Below are 22,867 nucleotides of genomic sequence, written 5' to 3' on the forward strand. Positions count from 1 at the left end.
CTATCTATCTATCTATCTATCTATCTATCTATCTATCTATCTATCTAGATATCTACCTACCTATCTAGTCTCATCCACCAGGAATTCTAGCTCTGTTCTCTTTCCCCTCCTAATGAAAGCAGTAGTGGATGCGACTGACCTTCTGTGGGTACCTCAAATACAATTTCCCACAAATACCAGCTCTCAGTGTACAATGCTTCTGTAGCCTCTGGTCTAAAAGTTTTGAAAGTATTATAGGACTAGACCTCTAAAGTTCCCATATTTCTAAACCTATGCTCCTAAAAAGAGGAAACAGGGACTAGACACATCAAACACATGTTGGCAGCTTCAGACCTGAATCATCCCAGTTAGACAATGAATCATGTGATGTAATGAAAAAAATCACTGGAACTGCTGTCAGAAGACAGGACTTTTTGACACTTATTAAGCTATGTGTGATCAAGGGCAGGTCAAGTCTCTGGGCTTTAGTTTCCTCATCTATAAAATGGGGATAATAATTGTTGCCCTGCCTACCTTCTAGTTTAAGGGCAATCAAATGAGATTAGTACATGAAAGCACTTTGAAATTTGCAAAAATCTTACCAATGTAAGCAGTTTTAAACTGTAATTCTGTAACTACATATGTATATATATACACATATATCTACATATATTCATATACATATATACAATATATTATCTATGTCTTTCTCCTTCTTGTGTCTTTTTTCTGTTTCTCCTTTTCTCTACCCCTCTCCTCTTCCCTTTTCTCACCTTTCTTTTCTTTCTCTCTCTCCTCCCTTTCTTCCCTTCTCTCTCTTTCCCTTCTCCCCTTCTTCCCCCTCCCCTCTCCTCCATCTACAAATACATGTCATATTTCCAGCTTTCCTTGTTGTCTGCAATAAAATGCAAGGGCCCTGAAAGAAATTAGAATTAGAGGGGCAGCCAGGTAGGACAGTGAGTAAGAGCAATGGCTCCAGTGTTGGGATGACCTGGGGATCGAACCTGGGCTCAGACACTTAGCACCCACCCAGAAACACCTGGCCATGTAACCTTGAGCAAGTTACTTAACCCCAATTGCTTAGGAGTGGCCAGGTGGCTCAGTGAGTAAAAGCATCAGCTCCAGTGTTGGGATGACCTGGGGATCAAATCTGGGCTCAGATACTTAGCACCACACCCAGAAATAACTGGCCGTGTAACCTTGAGCAAGTTACTTAACCCCGATTGCTTTAAAAAAAAATTAGAATTAGAGTTATTACACGGAACCTATTTTCTGTCATGTATTTTCTGAATTCGCACATATTAATAGTATCATGTAGGGGCCCTGCTCTTCATCCACTATACTACTAGTATAGTGAAAAGAACATTGTACTTGGGAGTTAGAAGACCATCACCAAGTCAGATAATCTTAATTTTCTCATTTGCAAAATGGAATTAATGCTATTGGCTCTACCTGCATCATAGGGGTCTTGTGGTAAAGCTTGGCTAACTGTAAAACGATTGAGCAGCAACATTGGTCCCAAAGAAGACACACACACACACACACACACACACACACACACACACACACACACACACACACACACACACACACACACCCCTAGGTAAGGGTCAGGGGTGCTTTGAGTGAGGAACTTCATGTATGACTTCTTTTTTCTCCACTCAATTCCACTTTCTGCATGAAGCCTTTCCTGGTGCCTCCCCACTCGCACCCTTCAACGTCCTCCCAGCTAGTGCTGTTCTTCTGAGATTACATTCCAATTGCATTGCGTACATTTAGTATCTGTAGTTATTTGCATGTTGTCTCCCCCTGTGGCTCCTTGGAGGTAGGGATGGTTCGCCTTTCTTTCTATCCCTAGAGCTATGTATCCTCTGGAACATATCCCATGGAATGGCACAATAAATGCCTATTGACTTACTGACTTGTCTCCCTCTTTTTTCTTTAAAAAAATTTTTTTTACTAAGCTGTGCATACTTCATGATACCACTACTAGGCCTAAGCACCCAAAAGATTAAGGAAAGAGGGAAAGGACCCATATGTACAAAAGGAATCTCTTTTTGGGGTGGCAAAGAACTGGAAACTAAAGGGATGTTCATCAGCTGGGGAATGGCTGAACAGATTATGGTATATGAACGCAAAGTAACACTAGTGTACTGTGAAAAACAAGGGAAGGAACAGTTTCAGACAAACCTAGGAAGACTTGTATGAACTAAGTGCAGAGAGAAGTAAACAGAACCACACAAGCAAATAACACAATAACAACAACAAACAACTTTGAAAGACTTAGGAATTCTGATCACTGCAATCACCAACCACGATTCCGGAGGATAGATAATGCTGCCCATCTCCTGAAAGAGAGGTAATTGACTCAGATGCAGAATGAGACGTACTTTACCGGACATGGCCTTTTCTGGATCTGGTCAATGTAAAGGATTGGTTTTGTTTGACTACATGTGCTTGTTATACAGGTCTGTTTTTCTTTTAAATTAGTAGGATGGAATGAGACACAGAGGGAGAGAAAACAGATTATTATTCATTAAAAAATGTAATTTTAAAAGTTCTTTGTTACTGGGCATGGCTCTCTGGAAGGAGGGGGGATACAGGGAGAAATCTAGATGATGTAAAAACAAAACAGATCAATAAAAATCTATTTTTAAAAATGATTTACCAACAAGTGTGAGGTAAGCATCTTCTTATGTACATTGAGTGTATGGCACTGAGAACCCCTGGGACCAGAGGATCAGGGAAACCTGAGAAGCAAAAACTGGTGACCCTGAAACAAATTTAACTCTCCTCTTTCCAAGTTTGACCTTCTACTCCTTCTAGTAGAAGTGCGGGGTATTGCAGAAATGACGGCAGGAGGGGAAGAGGCAGGGCCCAGATATGACACAGAGTATGGGATGATTGTCTCCTGAATCACTAGGAGCCAGACCCACTGAGCACTAGCTCTGGCCTTCACTCTGGCCCTTTGAAAGAAGGAAGCTGCCATCCCTGAGGCCAAAGAGGAAGGCTAGCCAGCAGCATGTCTCAGGTGGCATGAGTCTTGGTAGCTGGGAGGAACCCGAGTAGGGATGGCAAGAATAGTCCCAGAGTGTATCTAATGTATCTAATGGCAGCATTTGCTCACTGCCTGACCTTCATTTATTTATCAAGATCCAAAGATGGCTGGTGAGAGGGGAGACACAATGGTGACACAGGCCTTGGGTCCACATTCTATCCATGGGACTCAGGACTCTGAGGTGAGCATGTATGTAGAAACAAAGGGAGATGTACCCACCCCTGAGGCTGCCTTTAACACACCTGGCTTTGATACTCCAACCTATTTCCCCCTCAGCTGGGAAATTTGTAATCTAGAAAGAACCTCCAAGGCAAATTACCAGGGCCAAGGTAGCAAGCACACAATTAAAACAAAAATTGCCAAGTCACATGTTCTGTAGATAAATGGAAAAGGAAAGATAAGTATTGTGAATTACCATTCTGTTTATGCCTCACTGTTGGCTTTAAAAAGCCATTATGAAAGGCAGGATGGTAGAGTGGATGGAATTTTGGTTTTGGAGTCAGGAAGAACTGAGGTCAAATTCTACTTCCCACGCTTACTAGCTGTGACATCCTGTGCAAATAATTTAACCTTTTACAGCCTCAGTTTCCTCATCTGGAAAACAGGGATACTATTAAGTGGAAAAATAAATACATAAAATTTCTTATTAAAAAAAAAAACCAGGGATAACAGTTATACCTATTTCACAGTGCAGCTGTGAGGATCAAATAAGATAAATGTGAATAAAACGCCTTGTAAACTTATAAATGCTAGCACTCATCCATATACAGAAAAAGAACTATGGAGTCTGAATACAGATCAAAGCATACCATTTTCTCTTTTTTTTTCTTTCCTCATGGTTTTTCCCTTTTATTCTGATTCTTCTTTCACAACATGACTAATGTGGAAATATTTTTTAGTATAATTGTACATGTATAGTCTGTAGCAGATTGCATGCTGTCTTGGGGAGAGGGGAGGAAGAAAAAAATGTGGAACTCAAAATCTTATAAAAGTGAAAGTTGAAAACTATCTTTACATGGAATTGGAAAAAATAAAATACTGCTAAGTTGGGGGGGGGAGAAAAAAAAGAAATGTTAGCACTCTACTGCCAGTCACATATTCTATGCATAAACGGAAAAAATAAGGTTATTGTTGGTTTTTATGATGGCCAATGTCCATTCCCTTTACAGTTTACGTTGACTTCCATGGACTGCACAAGCAATAAAAGGCACCCAGCTGTGCTTCACATCAATGTTTCATACAAAGCAAATACTGAAATATCATATTAACTAATTTTCTATTTTAAAAAATTTCCTTATGGGTACAAAGCAGAATGCTGGAAAATTATCAAGGAAAGAAAATGCATAAAAAAAGAAGTATTTCTTACATCAAAAAAAGTCCAAGAATCACAAAATCTATAGGAGCTTGGTTAATCCCATACTACAATACTGATTTAGTCAGAATAAAATTGAAAGAGCATTAGCTCTGTAATAAAAATTCCAGTTTGTGATAGGGTGAACTTTACAATAGCAGCCAGTAAAGAAGGGAAGTGAAAGGTAGCAGGACTGGTGAACAGGCACATTGGAACTGTGGGGACGTGTAAACTGACCACGGTCAAACCAGTGTAAGTTTCTTGGTTTTTCATGGAAAACATTTTATCCACCTATTTTTTCCTTCTAAATTTAAGTCCATCAAAGTCTAACACATTGTTTCAATTTTTTTTACTTTGTTTTCTTGGTGACAATACAACGGAATAGTAAGTTTACTACTTTTTCCTGTCCACTGCAGAAAAATTAGATGATAAAGATAAGGTTTATAACTGCACAAAGCACTCACTCTGCCACCCTATTGGCAAAAAGCCTTTATGAAAGGCAGCATGGCTTAGTGGAAGGTGTGCTGGACTTGGAGTCAGAAAGACCAGGGCTGGGATGCAACTTCCATCAGGTAGCAGATGTAGTTCAGGCAACTTCTTGTGCTAGGCCCTGTGCCTGGTAATGGGAATACAAAGACAAGAGTGAAACAGTCCCTGCCCTCCCAGAGCTTACATTTTATTGGGAAGAGACATGTCTAAATCCAGGCATAACCTTAAAGTGACTGTATTTTTAAGAGAAAGGGAACAGAATCTTGGGGGAAGAATGAATTAACTGGCATGGCAAGAGATTCTATGTGTGTGAAAAAGACAAAGAACTCACAGAACTTCTTTCCCAAGACACAGATATTTTTAGAGAACTTTGTTTAATTCTTAACTTGTGAAGAGACATTAGGTGGAGAATTCCTGGGAGACTTGGATCTCCATCCTGAGAGAATTGTGTTTCTAGAGTTGGGGTCCCATTGGTGAAAAGATTTTGGTATACATCTCTTTCCCCTGTTTTTGGAGAATATAAAGGTGACTGTGAACTTTTCTTACTGTGACACATTGTGAATAATTATTTGTCTTTGTTTTATTATTTCTTACACAGTTAATAAGTTATATGAGCAAGAATATTGATGTTTAAGCCCATGAAGCTAAGGGGTTTGAGACTGAAAGAGAAGAGGAGAAGCTGAAGGGGGGAAAGGTTTCTTTGGTTTATTTATAAACTGGAAGTCTGAGTTAATTGAGAGAAAATATGCATTTCTGGTCATTTCTGAGGAAATGGCAAAACCTACCCCTTAATCATCTTAGAACACAGACAGAGAAATAAAAAAGGAAATGAGCTACTAACAGTTAGAAAGGGCTGAGGGTTGGTGTGATTTTCAAGTAGTTACACATGTAGCCCCAGTAAGACTTCATACAGGCAATATATGTGGGGAAGAGGGTTGGTTATTGTTTCTAAAATCTATCATTTATCAAAATAAATACAAAATTATTTGGCAGGAAAGTACAGCAACTGTGTGGATCAGGGAAGACCATACAGATGGTAGCATTTGAACTAAACCCCTTTTTTTTTGCTATGGGAGAATGGGTGTCTGGGCAAGCCAGTGGGAGGCTCTCAGCCACAGCATAGATCAACAGTGGAGGGCCCTTGGTCCTGGATCAGCAGGCCAGTGGCACAACAGGCTAGTGTGAGGCCTCCAACCCCAGCACAGAAGGCAAAGTGCCAGCCCCAGAACCCCAGCACAATAGGTACAACTAGATCAGGCCATTCCAGCACAATGAGCAAGCTGTGAGCCCCAGAGGCACTGGCACAGAAAGCTGGGCCCTAGCCCCTAGCACAAGCTTGGGGCAGTGCCCCCTGTGCCTCATGAGCAGAATCTAGCTTTAAATGCCACAAAATAGGCTAAAAATGAGCAAAAACCAGAAAAGAACCCTGACCATAGAAAGTCACAATAACAACAGGAAAGATCAAAACAAAAATTCCAAAGAGGACAACAATGTCAAAATGTCTACACACAAAGCCTCAAAGAAGAATATAAATTGGTCTTAAGCTCAAAAAGTTTTCTTGGAAAAGCTCAAAAAGGATTTTAAAAATCAGACAAGAGAGGTAGAAGAAAAACTGGGAAAAGAAATGAGCGTTATGCAGGAGAGAATCAACAGCTTGGAAAAAGAAGGACTAAAATTGATTGAAGAAAACAATTCCTTAAAAAATACAATTGACCAAATGTGGGGGCAAATTTACTAAGGAAAACAACTCTTTGAAAGGTAGAATTGGCCAAAGGAAAAGGAGATGCAAAAGCTAACTGAAGAAAACAATTTCTCAAAAATCAGAATTGGACAAGTGGAAGCTAATGACTCCATAAGACACCAAGAATCAGTCAAACAAAATTAAAAAAATGAAAAAATAGAAGAAAATGTAAAATACCTCACGGAAAAACAACTGACCTGGAAAAAAAGATCCGGGAGAGATAATTTAAGAATTATTGGACAACCTGAAAGACATGATCAAAAAAAGGTCCTGGACAGTATCTTTCAAGAAATTATAAAGGAAAACTTCCCTGATATCCTAGAACCAGAGGGTAAAATAGTGATTGAAAGAATCCAACAATCACCACCTGAAAAGGATCTCAAAATGAAAACTCCAAGAAATATTGTTGCTGAATTCCAGAATTATCTGGTCAAGGAGAAAATGCTGCAAGCAGCCAGAAAAAACCATATTCAAATACCAAGGGGTCACAGTCCAGATTACACAGGACTTAGTGGCTTCTACATTAAAGGATCAGAGGGCTTGGAATATGATATTCCTGAAGGCAAAGGAGCTTGGATTACAACCAAGAATCAACTACCCAGCAAAAATCAGCATAATCTTCTAGGATAATAGATAAATATTCAATGAAATAGGGGACTTTCAAACTTTCCTGATGAGAAGATCAGAGCTGAATACAAAAATTCAGTCTTCAAATACAGACTGAAGAGAAGCATTAAAAGGTGAACAGGAAAGAAAAAAAAAACACCATGTTATTCAGTAAGGTTAAATTGTTTACGTTACTACATGGGAAAATGATACTTGTAACTCCTTAAGCACTATATCTCTATTAGGGCAGTTAGAAGGAGTATACATAGACAGAGGGTGTGGGTATAAGTTGACTTTGACATGATATTAAAAAATTAAGGGGTGAAAAAAGGATTGTACTGGTAGAAGAGGAAAGGGGGAGGCAAAATAGTGTAAATCTCATGACATGAAGAGGCACAAAAGACCTACAGTGTTTGAACCTTACTCTCATTGTATTTGGCTCAAAGAGGGAATAACACACACTCAACAGGGTATAGAAATTTATCTTACCCTATAGGGAAGTGGTAGGGGAAAGCGGAAAGAAAAGAAAGGGGAGAAAGCAAATAGAAGAGAGGGCAGAAGTATGGGGAAACGGGAAAGAAAAGGGAGGGGGGCTTACAGAAGGAAGAGCTGGCTGAGGGAGGTGGTGATCAGGAGCAAAACACTGATGGGGAGAGACAGGGTGAAAGGAAAGAGAAACAAATAAATGGGGGCAGGGGGAAAGGAATAGAATGGAGGGAAATACACAGTAATCATAATTGTGCATGTGAATGGAATGAACTCTCCCATAAAATGGAAATGGATAGGAGAGTGAATTAAAAAACCAGAATCCTGTAATATGTTGTTTACAAGAACACATTTTAAGCAGAAAGAGACATACAGAGTAAAAGTAAAAGGCTGGAGTAGAACAATCAATTCCAAAACTATATAAACTATTTGGAATAGGCGAAGAAGAAATTCTACCAAATTTATTTCATGACACAAATATGGTGCTAATACCTAAACCAGGGAGAGCCAAAACAGAAAAAGAAAATTATAGACCACTTTCTCTAATGAATATTGATGCAAAAAATTTAAACAAAATATTAGCAAAGAAATTGCAGCAATTTACCACAAGGATACTACACTATGACCAGGTGGGATTTATACCAGTAATGCACGGCTAGTTCAATATTAGGAAAACTATCAGCATAACTGACTATATCAATAACAAAACTAACAAATCATATGATCATCTCAATAGATGCAGAAAAAGTTTTTGACAAAATACAGCACCCATTCCCGTTAAAAACTCTAGAGAGCAGAGGAATAAATGGAGTTGTCCTTAAAATAATAAGTAGTATCTATCTAAAACCATCAGCAAACATTATATGTAATGGGGATAAATTAGAAGATTTCTCAATAAGATCAGGGGTGAAGCAAGGAAGCCCATTATCACCACTATTATTCAGTATTGTACTGGAAATGTTAGCTTTAGCAATAAGAGAAGAAAAAGAAATTGAAAGAATTAGAATATGCAATAAAGAAATAAAACTATCATTCTTTGCAGATGATATGATAGTATACTTAGAGAATCCTAGAAAATCAACTAAAAAAACTACTTGAAGCAATTAACAACTTTAGCAAAGTGGCAGGATATAAAATAAATCCACATAAATCATCATTTTTATATATTAACAACAAAGCCCAGCAGCAAGAGATAGAAAGAGAGATACCATCTGAAATCACTGTAGACAATATAAAATATTTAGGAGTCTACCTGCCAAGACAACCCAGGAACTCTATGAACACAATTACAAATCACTATCCATGCAATTGGAAAAATATTGATTGCTCATGGGTAGACTGAATTAATATACTGAAAATTATAATTCTACCTAAATTAATTTACTTATTCAGTGCCATACCAATCAAACTACCAAAAAAATTATTTATATAGCTAGAGAAAATAATAACAAAATTCATTTGGAAGAACAAAAGGTCAAAAATATTAAGGGAATTGATGAAAAAATGCAAAGGAAGGTGTTCTAGCCATTCCAGATCTAAAACTATATTATAAAGCAGCAATCATAAAAACTATTTGGTACTGGATAAGAAATAGGGTGGTGGGTAAATGGAATAGGTTAGGTACATAAGACACAGTAATAAATGACTATAGTAATCTACTAAATCCAAAGACTCCAGCTTCTGGGATAAAACTCACTATTTGACAAAAACTGCTGGGAAAGCGGAAAACAGTATGGCAGAAACGAGGCATAGACCAACGTCTCCTACCATATACCAAGATAAGGTCAAAGTGGGCACATGATTTAAACAAAAAGGATGATACCATATGAAAATTATGAGAATAAGGAATGGTTTACCTGTTAGACCTCTGGAAAAGGGAAGAATTTACGACTGAACAAGAGATAGAGAACATTATGAAATGCAAAATGGGTAATTTTGATTATACTAAATTAAAAAGGGTTTGCACAAACAAAACCAATGCAACCAAGATTAGAAGGAAAACAGGAAGCTGGGAAACAACCAGTTTTTCTGATATAAGCCTCATTTCTCAAATATACAGAGAACGGAGTCAAATTTATAAGAATACAAGTCATTTCCCAATTGATAAATGGTCAAAGGATATGAACAGGCAGTTTTCAGATGAAGAAATTAAAGCTATCTATAGTCATATAAAAATGCTCTAAATCACTATAGATTAAAGAAATGCAATTTAAAACAACTCTGAGGTATTACCTCACCCTACCAGATTGGCTAATATGACAGAAGATAAAAATGATAAATGTTGGAGAAGATGCAGGAAAGCTGGAACACTAATGCATTGTGGGTGAAGTTGTGAATAGATCCAACCCCTCTGGAGAGCAATTTGGAACTATGCTCAAAGGGCTATCAAACTATGCATACTCTTTGATCCACCAATACTAGGTCTATAGCCCAAAGAGATCATAAAAAAGGGAAAAGGACCTATGTGTACAAAAATATTTACAGCAGCTCTTTTTGTGCTGGCCAAGAACTGGAGATTGAAGGGATGCTCATCAACTGGGGAATAGCCAAACAAGTTGTGGTATATGAATGTAAAGGAATGATGAGTAGGCAGATTTCAGAAAAACCTAGAAAACCTTACATGAACTGATGCTGAGGGAAGTGAGCAGAACCAAGAGAACATTGTACACAGATGACCTAGCTCTTCCCAGCAATACAAGGATCCAAGACAATTCTAAGACTGATAATAGAAAATGCTATCCACATCTAGAGAACGAATTGGAGTCTGAATGCAGATAGAAGCATATTATTTTCACTTTTTTGTTTTTTCTTTCTCATAGTTTTTCCTGTTAGTTCGGATTCTTCTTTCACATGACTCATGTGGAAATAAGTTTAAAATGATTGTACATGTATAACCTACATCAGATTACTTGCTGTCTTGGGGAGGGGGAGGAAAAGAGGGAGGGAGAAAATTTTGGAACTCAAAATCTTATAAAATGAATGTTGAAAACTATATGCAATTAGAAAATATAAAATACTCTTAAGTGGGGAAAAAAAGAAAGGCAATTTGTACATAATACATATTCTGTTTTATGTATAATCCTCTCTGTGCTACAATGTATATGGAAATGTTCATTTTATTTGGTGTGGGTAAGTTAAGAATAAAAAAAAATAGAGAGTAAGCAAAAACAGAAACCAAGATAAAGTAACTGTATGTGAAAATCTTTGCTGAGCTTTAGGTTGGCATAAATGTAAGCTATATTCACTCTCCTTTCTGACTCTCCTCCAACCTCTAATCCAGAGCCCTATTTCATACCATCTTGAATTGCTGATATTCTTGGAGCCAGAGATATTCTCCAGCACCTTCTAAGGAAAATCCCCAGGTATCCAACACACTGGAACATTGTACTGAAATGCCCATGGCCTTATATACTAAGCCCCTATATGTAACAAGTTTGGAAAATTACTGAACTCATAGGTGCCTAGCCAGGGGCCCCTCTGTTGTGATACAATAGAAAGACGGACCTTGCTGTACTTCCTGATAAGATGTCAGAATGACCTAGGGCAGGACACGGACGTCTGGGACCCCCGATAAGTCAGGATAGGGCTATACAACTGTCCAGATCAAGGCCTGGCTATAACGGACCTGTTTATATACCATTGTCATACTAACTTTACTCCCCACACTCATTTTGCGGTTTTTGACTTTAAATATTCCCCCTTTCCTGATGGTCGAGGCAGCTCTTCTAAGGTTTCCTTGGGAGACTGTCACTGGCCAGCTCAATAAACTGATGCTCAGAATAACTGATTGGGCTTGGGGTCATTCTTTTTTTAACTGACCATTTCAGTACTTAAGATTCAGTGTGAAGAAAGTTATATAGAACTGAGACAGAGAAGTAGGAAGGAAAGGAAGGCTGGAGAAAAGACCCTCTGTTGGCATAGTGATCAGACAGCTCTCATGTTTCCATGGGCTGGCTATAGCTCCACAAATCTCTGCCCATCAGTAGATGGAATGTTTATTACAGAAACAAAGGGGAGGAAGGGAAGAGAATAAGCATTTATTAAGTGCCTACTATGTGCCAGGCACTATACTAAGGCTTTAAAAATATCTCATTTGATCCTCACAACAACCCCGTAGGAAGGAGCTATTGTTATCCCTATTTTACATTTGAAAAACCTGAGGCAAAGAGTTATGTGACTTGCCCAGAGTCACACAGCTAGGAAGTGCCTGAGGCTAAATTTGAACTCGTTTTCCAGACTCTGGGTCTAGCCCTCTATCTATTGTACCACTCAGCTATCCCTGGAGAAGAACAAAGGAATACTCATGGCTTTCAGCCTTCCATCCCCCCATCAAAGGCTATCCTTAGTTCTGATCTCTGACTCCCTAAAATTGGCTCATCCCATCCTCTATGATAATAGAACCATAGAGTTTTAAAGGTATGTACCTCAGAGGTCACCTAGCCCAAGCTCTACTTGAAATATGAATCCCCTCTTTGGGAGGTAGCTCTTGACTCAGTGACCTTGAGGGTGGGAGGAGGTCTGTTTTTCCAGGCATTCTGGAGCTGGAGGAGGAGTCTCAGCAGTATAGTATCCAGCACAGCCAGCCCTTCCCAGGAGCACCGAAGTCCACTGGAACAAAGAAGAGATGAGATAACAATCCTCTCTCCCCCATTCCTTACCCCTTAGCCAACAGTTTCCCCAACTCAGTGGTGCTGCCACTCTGGTTCCCCCTCCTCATCTCCACTCTCCTCTCCCACCAACTCACCTGTGGTCCAGCAGCATCAGGCCCTGTGACTGAAGCTGCCTCACCTCCTCAGATTCCCCAAATACGTCCCACAGAGACAAGTGGGGCTCAAAGGACAGCCAGTGCTGGAGAGGACAGAGTCAGGGTTATATCCTACCTCACCCCTCAACCTCTTACCCAGGGGGACTTTGTAGCCCCCAGTTTCCAAAGGCTGGAGTGTGAGCATTATGTTAGGGTGCATAAGGGAGTGGGCCTGGATAGACCCTCTGGGAATAGCTATACTATGTCTCACCCTGTGTGTGCATGCTACATGGTGATGTCTCACTAGAGCATGGGGCAATTCAGAGCACAGACTGGGGATGAGCAAACATCACCCTTGCTTTCAACTACTCATCAACCAAGAATTTGCAAATGATGAGGGAGTAAACTCCAGGCCACACTTCCTCCTTCCCCCAAGCTTTCCAAATCTGATCTAGTCTCCCTCTCCACCCATATCCCAGTGTTATTCTGCTTTATTTTCTTCTTTGGATCTGTATCTCCCTTAATACCTAACCTATGACCCAGCACATAGTAGAAACTCAATAAATTTCTGGGTACAGTGGTGACAGTGCTGGCTGTGGATTCTAGGGATTGGGGGAGGGTATCACACATTGCCCATGAGGCTTACTCTCTTAATCTCTGTTTCCCTTTCAATTCCAGCTCTGTTCACAGCCAACATTAAGAGCCATACACATGACCCTTCTAAAAACCTGGACAGACAGCCAACCTCTTCTATCTAATCTAATCTGCCAGCCATTTATTAAGCAACCACTTAATACTGTATTTAATAACTATTAATAATTTAATGATGCAAAATTATAAAACTGGGAATACCAAGACAAAATAAAATAGAATCCTTGTATTTGGAATGCTGACACTCTACTAGGATCTGGTGCTGGGTGGGATAGAGAGACAGACAGGGACAGGGGAGCTAGGGGGCAAAGTGAATAGAGTGCCAGACCTAGGGTCAGGAAGACTCATCTTCCTGAGTTCAAATCCGGCATCAAATACTTACTAGCTGTGTGACCCTGGGCAAGTCACTTCACCCTGTTTGCCTCAGTTTCCTTATCTGTCAAATGAGATGGAGAAGGAAATGGCAAACCACTCCACTATCTTTGTCAAGAAGACCTTAAATGGGGTCACGACTGAAAAATGACTGAACAACAACAGACAGGGACCAGATCCGTGATTTCACTGGTATAGGAGTTCCTGGGTGAGGAAAGTCCCTCTACTGATGCAGGTAGGCACCCTCTATAAGTTATGGTCTTAGAGAATTCCCTTAGAGCACAGAGAGGTAAGGTGACTTGCCCATCACTCAGCCAGAATGTAACTGAGATGACTTGAGCTCTTATCTTCCGGTCTCCAAGGCTGGCTTTCTAACCACCATGCCACACTGCCTTAGGAGGGGTGGTGCCAGGGGAAGATGTAACATGTAAACATGATAATGTAGGGAGGAAGGAAGAAGCACCAGCTACTATGGAGATCTCCAGAGGAGACAGCATATGAGTTGAACTCCAAAGGCAGTCAGGGATTCTAAGAGGAGGGGAGGAGAGAGTGCAATTCAGGCCTGTTCAAATACAAATACAATACAAAACAATTCAACACAACACAACACAATACAGTCTATATAAAGGTAGGGAGGTAGAATGTAAAGCACCAAGTTTGGGGAATAGCAAAGAGGCTAGTTTGAATAGAATACAATGTCCAAGAAGAGGCATAATGTACCATAAGCTAAGGCAGATAAGCTGGGGACAGACTGTGAAGGGCTTTCAATGCCAAGGGAGGAGTTTTTATTTTATCCTAGAGGTAACAGGTTACCCCTGAAAAGTCCTTGAGCAGGAGAGTAACAGTGAGGCATGCTTTAGAAAGATTATTTTGGCAGCTGTGCAGAGGACACATTAGAGAAGGGAGGTATTGGAATCTCGGAAACCGATTGGACGCTGTTACATAGTCCTGGTGGAAGGTGATGAGGACCCAGACTAGGGTAGTGGCTGTGTTACTGGAGAGAAGGGAACAGATGGAGGAGAAGAACTCACAAGACTTGACAACTGAGTAACTATAGAGAGTGAGGGAAGGGAAAAAGTCAACCCATCCATCTACCACGACAGCCACATCTGAGATCCCATATTCACATGATACTTATCCACTCCCCATATCTAGAAACTGGAAATTCCCTGCCCTGATCATAATCTCCCTCTCTATTTCTTCCCCACCCTTTTATACTGAGCTTCCTGGTATGACCTCCAGTTCCTCGACATCACAAAGGTTCAAATCACCCAGGTTCTTGGTTTTCCTATCCCTTCAGTCTTTCATCTTTGTTCTGGCTTCTCTTCCTTCTGGATCCCAGAGCCAGGAATTCCACCTTCTTAAACTTCCTTGGACCCTTGACCTTCTACCATTACTCTCCAAGCCTAGGTAACCCACAGTAGGTATTCTCTCGCCCATACTGCTAAAGGTAGTCATGAGAATGTGCTCATTATAAATTATAAATACATTACATAAGTATATTACATAAATACATTACATAAATTATAAATACATACTATACATTATAAATTCATGATAAATTCACTGCCGGCTGTTCAAACAGAATCCAGCAAATGACCTCACATCTAAACTCATTAATATTTCCCTTAAAATCCACTCCTTTTCCTGGACTTCCTGTTTCTGCTAATGGTATTTAGAAAAGCCAAGGTCGTCCACTGCATCCCGGACCATCACCAGTTGTCTGGACTTTTGTCTGGCCCCTGAACTTGGATGACTCTGGAGGAGACAGTGAGGCTGACTACTTTGGGCAACTCTACCTCTCTTAAACCTAATTCTCTCACAAGTCAAGACATCACCCTCATGATTTCACTGGTCCTCTTCCAGAGCAAAGGAAGAACAACAATCATTACAAATGTCCAAATCACCCAGGCTCCTAACTTCAGGATCGTCTTCAACTCCTAAAGGCCACTAGGTGGCGTAGTGGATAGAGTGCTGGGCCCAGAGTCAGAAAGACCTGATTTTGAGCCCAGCCTCAGACAATGGGGAGCTGTGTGACCCTGGGCAAGTAACTTAACCTCTTTCTGCCTCAGTTTCCTCAACTGTAAAATGGGGATAATAGCAGCACCTTCCTTTCAGGGTTGTTTTGAGATCAAATGATATAATACATGTAAAGCACTTAGCACAGCATGTGTTTAATAATGCTTGTTTTCTTCCTTCTTCTATCTCCTCCCTGCCCTGAAAAATGGATCCCCACAATATGCCTGGAATTATCATTCCCTCTACTACCACACCTTCATTTAGGTCTTTGTCATATCCAACACCCCACAGAAAATTAATCTTTCAGATGCACTGGTCCTGATATAGTCTACTGCTAACAAAAAACAAAAAAACAACTTTCAATGGCTCCTCACTGTCCCCTAAAAAAAAGTCAGAACTATTGATTCTGGCATTCAAGGCCTTCCATAACCTGACTCCAAAATCTCTTCTTTCTTGCTGTATCTCATGATGTCTATACTCCAGCTAAACTATTCTTCATTCCCTGAACTCACCTTATTTTCTGACCTTTGCTCATATTATTCCCCATTCCCCACATGCCTTCTCTATTGTGTGTCCCTCCTTCCCTCCCTCTCCCCATTTTCACCTACTGAAATCCTACGTATCCTTCAAGGCCTAGTTCAAAAGTCATGTCTCCCTTGAATTTGCCTCTGTACACTCCAGCAGGAAGTGATCTCTTATAAAATCCTATAATAATGGTTTGTAGCCATTCCATCTACTCACTTTTGCATTACCTATTTGTGTGCTTGCTTTTAATCTCTTCTATTAAATTGCTAGTTTCTCAAGGGCAGGAACCAAGTCTTAGTTGTCACTGGGCCTGCTTGCATGCCAGACACAAAACAGGAACTTAACACATATCTGTCCAGTGAATAAAGGAATTAATTGCAAATGTCACTCCCATTTCATAGACCAGCTTGCTGTTAAGTCAGAGGTAAGCTGACATCCTTGTAGCTTCCCCACCAAATGTGGCCTAACTCAGTCCTTGTGCCTAAACACTAGCCCTGTAAGGAGTTTCTTCCCTCCACCAGTGAAATCCCTATTCACAGCTTTAGATACTGACCCATCATTTCTAGAAAGAGAGAAGCTTGCCCCTGGGACAGGCCTCTAGCCTTGGCCCAGTGTGGAAGGGTGTTCATTGTGTGATGGGGTGTGTGTGGTGTGTGTATGTGAGGGAGGGTGTGTGTGTGTGTGTTTGTGCACGTGTGCGTGCGTGCAGGTATGACTGAATGGTAGGTAGTATGTGATCTCCAGACTGGAAGAAAAGGCCCTAGAGGTGAGAGAGGTACAGAGCAAATTCTAGGAGGCAGTTCTCATCAGTCACTTTACCTGGTGAGTGATTCCTATGTCTGTACGTAACCCCAGAGCCAAAACCTCCTCCAATCTGAAACAGAGATGCAAACAGCTATACCAGTGCTCAAGGGATTCTGGGGGAAAGAGCCATCATTATCATCATCATCATCACACACACACAAACACGATGTTAAGTGTGTTTGTATGTATATATGGTAGGTGAAGCCCAAGGAAATACATGGAGAGGAGGGCAGTCAGTAATAATGCTAGGAATAGTCTATGGCGGGGGGGAGGTGGCAAACAGTGAAAAGAAAAGCTTCACCCAGATATACTCACAGCTCCAGCTCACTCAGGGAGACTCGCTTACGGGTGCCATGTCCAAACATTGAAACTTCCCTCATCCAATTATCAGGTTCCAAGGTCTGGATTCGAGCTTCCCGGAGGTTCCCTCCATCCCCCTGGGGCACAAATCGCCCATGGGCCCCTATGACAGAGAAATCCTAATAGTATAGCTCACTGTTAGCTCTTTCACCTTGGCCTTCCCATTTGTCTTGGGACTCACCGGGCCCAACACCTATGTACTGACCACCTTGCCAATAGGTCCAGTTATGGGTACTGAGAGCATCCTGCAAAGGAAGGAGACATTTAATACAGAAGGGAAGGAGCCCTAGGGCCCATTCCCATTGGGGTGATATGAATGCCCAGGCTGGGAAGTTCCCCACCCAAGTTAGGACATATAAATGCCTCACATAAGTATCCTTAAATTAGTCAAGGAAAGAGGAGTATATGAATCTGAGGAACCCCCAGTCAGATGGCACAGAGCCTTCTCAGGCTCCCTGGAGCCTTCCCAATATTTGCCCTTTCCCCAGTTCTGATGCCTTTTTACTTATATGCCCCACCCTTCTCTCTCAATGACCAGGACCTCCTTATTGCCCTTAAAACAACCACCAGCCCCCCATCCAACATCATACTTCAAAGTAAGGGCTCACATTTCTGGCAAAGTTGGAAACTTCATACTGGCAGAACCCAGCCTCCCTCAGGACCTTCCGCCCATTCTGGTACATCTCAGCTGCAGCTTCTGGGTCTGGGGAGGGCAGGGTTCCTTGCTGGACCTGGGCAAAGAGCAGAGTGCCCCTCTCCAAGGTCAGCTGATAGAGAGAGATGTGGTCATCACAGAGGGAAAGTAGTTCCTGCAGCTGCCTAAGCCATGGTTCCACCTGCTGCGCTGGGAGGCCAAACATGAGATCCACAGATGTGCGCCCTGGATACAGGCGCTTTGCCTCTTCCAAGGTCCCCAAGGCTTCCGACACTGAGTGTGTCCTGCCTAGAAGCTGAAGTTCTGTATTATCTAAGGACTGAAAGAGGGAAAGGAGAAAGGAAAGGGAGGAACTGTGAGAAAAGGGAGACAGGGTAGCCTGGTTTGGCAAGGGGGAGGAGGACAAAATTTGGCCTTGAGAAGGTATGGATGTGAGTATATATGAAGTGGGGAGAGAGTTAGAGGAGAGGCAGAGGACTTACGGAAAAAAAGAAAGGTTGGCAACAAGCATGACAAGGGTAGTGTGTATAAGTGTGTATGTGTGAGTGTGTGTGTACCTGTGAATGTGAATGTGTGTGTGTTCAAGAAGGAAGAAAATGAGATCCTAAGACTAATTCTTAATCTGAGGTCTGTGAACTGATTTTCTTAAAAAAAATTTTGATAACCACATTCTAATATAATTGTTTTCTTTTATAATCCTATGTATCTTATTTTGTGCATTTAACAATGTTATTTTGTGAAGGCATTCAAAGGCTGCTCAAGGGGTCCATGATGCCAAAAAGATAAAGAAGGGGAGGAAGTTGATTCAATCAGCCAATTAACTTTAGAGTAAGACCTAGAGAAGGATGGGGGTGAGGGAAGGGAGAGAGACACAGCAGAGGGGTTTGGGAACACTGGAGTACAAGGAGAAGGGAGTGGCTGGTCACCTGGATACCAATGGATAGTCTGTTGATACCTGCCCCTCGGAAGGCAGCCAGCCTTGATGCCTTTGAGGAGGTAGGGTTGGCTTCTAGAGTAATTTCAGCTTTAGCAGGCAAGTGGGTGGTCTGGGCGACAGCTTCCAGGACTGAAGCCACTGTGTGAGGGCTGGCCAGGCTCGGAGTGCCCCCACCAAAAAACACAGAGTTGATCCTAGAAAGGAAGAAGCAGCAGAGGAAGGGGAGAGGGATGAGATAAGGCCTAAGCAGGTGCCCTGGAGGTCCCCTGTCTTTGTATCCCTTGTACTTGGCACATGCCTACCCACCCCCCACCCCCCGGGGTTCTTAATAAATGTCAGTGAACTGATGGGTTGATCCCCTTCACCTCCCACCTCTCCACCTCCAGAAGGAGGCCCCCTCCAAGGAACTCACCGTTGTACCCCACTGAGTTTCAACAGTGTGACTGTCTCTTTCACAAGGCATCTCTGCATGGCATTCTCATCTAGCCCTCGGGGGATATACTTGTTGAAGTTACAATAACTGCAGCGCTTTTCACAGTATGGCCACTGAGACAGACAGACAAGAGACAGAGAGAGAAAGACAGAGTGACAGGAGAGAAGACAGAAGGGAGGTTGGGTGAAGCAGGTGACTTTAGGATACCCAGCCTCTTCCAGGGCTCAGCTAGTTGCTAACACTACTTCCCTGTCCCGATCTTTCAAGGCTCATGAATACTCTCGATTCTAGTTCCCCAAGAGAGTGAAAGGTGAGAGAGCTGCCCCTCACCCCACATCGGAGCATCCCCCAAACTCAATCCTTCTCTTCTTTCAACCCAGGATTCCCCAGAGTCTAGAAGCCTTCTCCATCCTGGAACCCTTCATTTTGGTTTGGTAAGTTACAGAGATGGTAAGCAGAGTCATAGAGGAATAGATAAAAACCCTTTTAAGGAACAATGATAGGTGATTTGATGACGGTTCTAGAACTGGAAAGTGGGGAGAGCAATATTTTTTAAATCATAAAATGCATAGGATCATAAAGGAAAACAATGCTACTGAAAAAAGTTATTAAAATATTTTTACAAATAAGTTGCCAGACTCCCTCCCAGGGGCAAAGGGAAAGGGCTCCCAATTTCCAGATTGCCGGAAGCTCTGAGCAAACAGCACTGTCCAAATCTGAGACCGTGGCTGGGGCTGGAGCTAGGGCTGGCCCTCCTCTACTCACGTGCACGTAGAGCGCGGCGCTACGGCTCCCTCGCGGCGGATGCTCCGAGGCTCGCAGGCGCACCTGGTCCTGCTCTGGACCTTGGTCGGCTCCTCCGACGCAGCTCCGTCTGCTCGCACATTGGGTTCCTAGAGTGGCTCCGGCCCTGCAGCGAGCCCGGATCCCAGAAAGCGCCAGGTTTGCAGCGAGCCCCAGATCTTGGCCACGGCCTTCTGCCCTTCTTCCAAAGCTTTCCGGCGGCTGGCTTCCCCAGTGCGCCCCGCCCCTCCGCGCAAAAGTTGGGTGCAGACGGCTAAGGGTCCCTTCCGGCTTGTTTAGGTGCATAGGAGGCCAGGGCTCCTGGCTGCGCCTTCCTCCCTTGCACACGCACCCCTGTAAAGCAGACGGGCTCTACGAGGGGCGGCAGAAGGCCGAGTACAGCTGCTTGTGGAATCTGGAAGAGTTCCGCGGATCCTGGGGTCACAAACCAGACCTTGAAAGGCCTGCCCTGGACTGACTGGAGACGTCCGGTCTGCGGGCGCCACCTACCGGACATCTGGACCTATTTAGGACCCTGGGTCTAGAGCAGGAAGAGACTTTAGATTTTCTCCAGTCCAACCACCAGATTTTACAAATAAGGAAACTGAAGACCCCCTCTCACCTGGACTATGCAGTCACCTCCTAACTGGACTCCCTGTATTGCTCCTTTTTTTTTTTTTTAAGCAATCGGGGTTAAGTAACTTGCTCAAGGTTACACAACCAGTTATTTTTGTGTGGGTGCGGAGGATTGGGGCCGGCACTCTTACTCACTGCGCCATCTGGCTGCCCCTACGTTGCTCCTTTCTAATCCACTTTGTGCACAGTTGCCAAAGTGGTATTGGTAAAGCATCAGCGTTTGATCATGCCACTCCACATTAATCAAAAGCACTCCCTCTTACCCCTACAAACAAATGTTTTTGGAACTTGAACCCCTTTCCAACCTCTTTGCAAACCACTTTTCCAGTTGTTGTTGTTGTTGTTGTTTTTTAAATAACTGCTTCTCTCCAGCAAGTCTAGGCTCTAGCTGAACTGTCCTATTTAACATTCCCCCATATACAATACTCCATTCCTGATCTTGGTGCTTTGAAATCCATTCACGCCTGGAATACATTTACTGCTGCAAGTAACTGACCCTGCTACTCCCCAACCATGTATTTATTTTATGCATACTTATATGTATATGTACACATCTCCCTGTAAAATGTAAATTCCTTAAGGGCAGAATTTTTTGGTCTCTTCCCAGCACTTACAATGTGCCTGACATTGTTTAATAAATGCCTCTTGTTATCATAGAGATTAAATGATTTGACCAAGGTCATAAAAGACAGTAAGGGAGGGAACCAAGATTCAAACCCAGGTCAAAGGACCACATGTACAACTGGGAGATTTAGAGGGGCATTGAGTCCAACCCACTCTTTTTACAGATGAGAAAACAGGTTCAGAGAAATTAAATTACTTGCTCAGTCACACAGCTAGTAAACCTGCGAGCCCCCAGGGTCATTTTTTTCTTAACTAATTTGATAGACATTTGGAGGATTCTCATAATTTTAAAAATGTATATTTCTCTGATCTCTACAGATTTTGAACATTTCCATGTGATTGTTGCTGTTTCTTCTTCTGAGAACTACTTATTCACATCCTTTGCCAACTTATCAATTGGAAAATGGCCTTAGTCTAGTGAATTTGAGTGATAAAATCTTATCAGAAGCATTTGATGTAAACATTTTCTATTTCTTTTCTTATTCTAGATGCATTGTGTTTGTTGTGCAAAAGCTTTTTATTTTCATCTTTTTTTTTTTACTTATTATAATTTCCTCTAGGTCACAGCTTATTAAGAAATTACTCCCTGGGGAGCTAGGTGGCACAGTAAATAGAGCACCGGCCCTGAAGTCCAAAAGTCCTGAGTTCAAATTTGACCTCAGACACTTGACACACTTACTGTGTGACCTTGGACAAGTCACTTAACCCTGATTGTCTTGCCTTCCCCTCTCCCCCCCAAAATTCTCACAATTATTTTCTCCTTCATAGTTGTGAAAAAAAATAATGATCTCTTACTTTTTTACATTTGTCTACCTTCATTTCTCTTTCATGACTCTGAACTTCAAAGCCATGCCTCATCCATTGCTGTCTCATCCAGGAACTTCTCTCAACACTAGTGCTTCTCCAACAGCAGCCTACTATTCTCATTGTCTGCTCTTCTGGAATAGCCATCCAAACATTTCACCATACTTCTCGCCTTCTTCTAACCCCTTTGGTGAGTTCTTCTCTGAAGTTTAATTTTATGGAAGGACCCAGGCCAGTCTTCTCCATTACTCAGCCAGACACTGTTTTTGACTTTCTGAACTTAAAAACTGTGGGCCCCTTTCCAGATACCTTTATATACTCCTCCTCCACTTTTCAGCTTCCTTTTGTGTATTGTCACTTCCCCCATTAGAATGTAAGTTCCCAGAGGTTAGGAATAGTCTTTCTTTTGCTTGCATTTGTATACCAGAGTTTAACTCAGTACCTAGCATGCAGTAAACACTTAATAAATTCTTCTTTCCTCCCTTCTTCCCTTCCTTCCTTCCTTTCTTCTTTCCTTCTTCCTTCTTTGTGCCATATGGTGTGAATTTTTGGTTTATTACTATTTTTCACCAAACTGCTTTCAGTTTTCCCAACCGTCCATTTTTTGTTGAATGACTCTTTCCTGTGTTTTGTGACCCTAGGTTTATGAACTTGATTCTAGCTTATCATTATCTCACATGTCCTATTGATCTAGCTATTTTGTCTCTAGTACCAGGCATTTTTATTTGAAATATAGGAATGTAAGCCCTGTGAAAAGGGGAATATTTGAGAGGAGAGGGAAGAATGGAAAAAGAAAGCTCCTTCCGAGTC

The 22,867-nt window shown here is 41.9% G+C and overlaps 2 protein-coding genes across 4 annotated transcripts in view; one reads left to right on the forward strand and one right to left on the reverse strand.

Moving 5' to 3' along the window:
• The window catches only part of MRPL27 (mitochondrial ribosomal protein L27), a 477,291-nt gene that overhangs the window by 333,644 nt on the left and 120,780 nt on the right, over nucleotides 1–22,867 (forward strand). The gene's annotated exons all lie outside the window — the stretch shown is intronic.
• RSAD1 (radical S-adenosyl methionine domain containing 1) lies at nucleotides 4,723–21,197 on the reverse strand. Of its 3 annotated transcripts, none has more exons than XM_069067529.1 (10): nucleotides 19,976–21,193; nucleotides 19,190–19,323; nucleotides 18,767–18,971; nucleotides 17,794–18,159; nucleotides 17,367–17,430; nucleotides 17,141–17,288; nucleotides 16,841–16,895; nucleotides 12,455–12,558; nucleotides 12,135–12,318; nucleotides 4,723–5,004 (listed from the first exon to the last, which is right to left on the reverse strand). In XM_069067529.1, exons 1-9 carry the CDS (start codon nucleotides 20,297–20,299, stop codon nucleotides 12,159–12,161), a joined length of 1,560 nt encoding a protein of 519 aa, XP_068923630.1. In that variant the 5' UTR covers nucleotides 20,300–21,193; the 3' UTR covers nucleotides 4,723–5,004; nucleotides 12,135–12,158. The 3 variants fall into 3 exon arrangements, with proteins under 3 accessions (XP_068923630.1, XP_068923632.1, XP_068923631.1); XM_069067530.1 differs by lacking the exon at nucleotides 4,723–5,004 and adding an exon at nucleotides 5,233–5,381 and having other exon boundaries at nucleotides 19,976–21,195; XM_069067531.1 differs by lacking the exons at nucleotides 12,135–12,318; nucleotides 12,455–12,558 and having other exon boundaries at nucleotides 19,976–21,197.

Source organism: Petaurus breviceps, unplaced genomic scaffold, assembly GCF_028583685.1.
Source record: "Petaurus breviceps papuanus isolate PSGF00001 unplaced genomic scaffold, PetGlider_PUasm1.0 90750, whole genome shotgun sequence".
Lineage (NCBI taxonomy): Eukaryota > Metazoa > Chordata > Mammalia > Diprotodontia > Petauridae > Petaurus > Petaurus breviceps.

Bases quoted from the DNA above. Each gene is read 5' to 3' on its own strand.
- RSAD1 (XM_069067529.1), bottom strand. From the start codon at position 20,299: ATGCACCTAAACAAGCCGGAAGGGACCCTTAGCCGTCTGCACCCAACT. The intron at 17,289-17,366 runs GTGAGTCCCAAG...TCTCTGTCATAG, and splicing joins GTACATAGGTGTTGGGCCCG to GGGCCCATGGGCGATTTGTG. The intron at 12,319-12,454 runs GTGAGTTGGTGG...TCTTTGTTCCAG, and splicing joins CTGATGCTGCTGGACCACAG to TGGACTTCGGTGCTCCTGGG.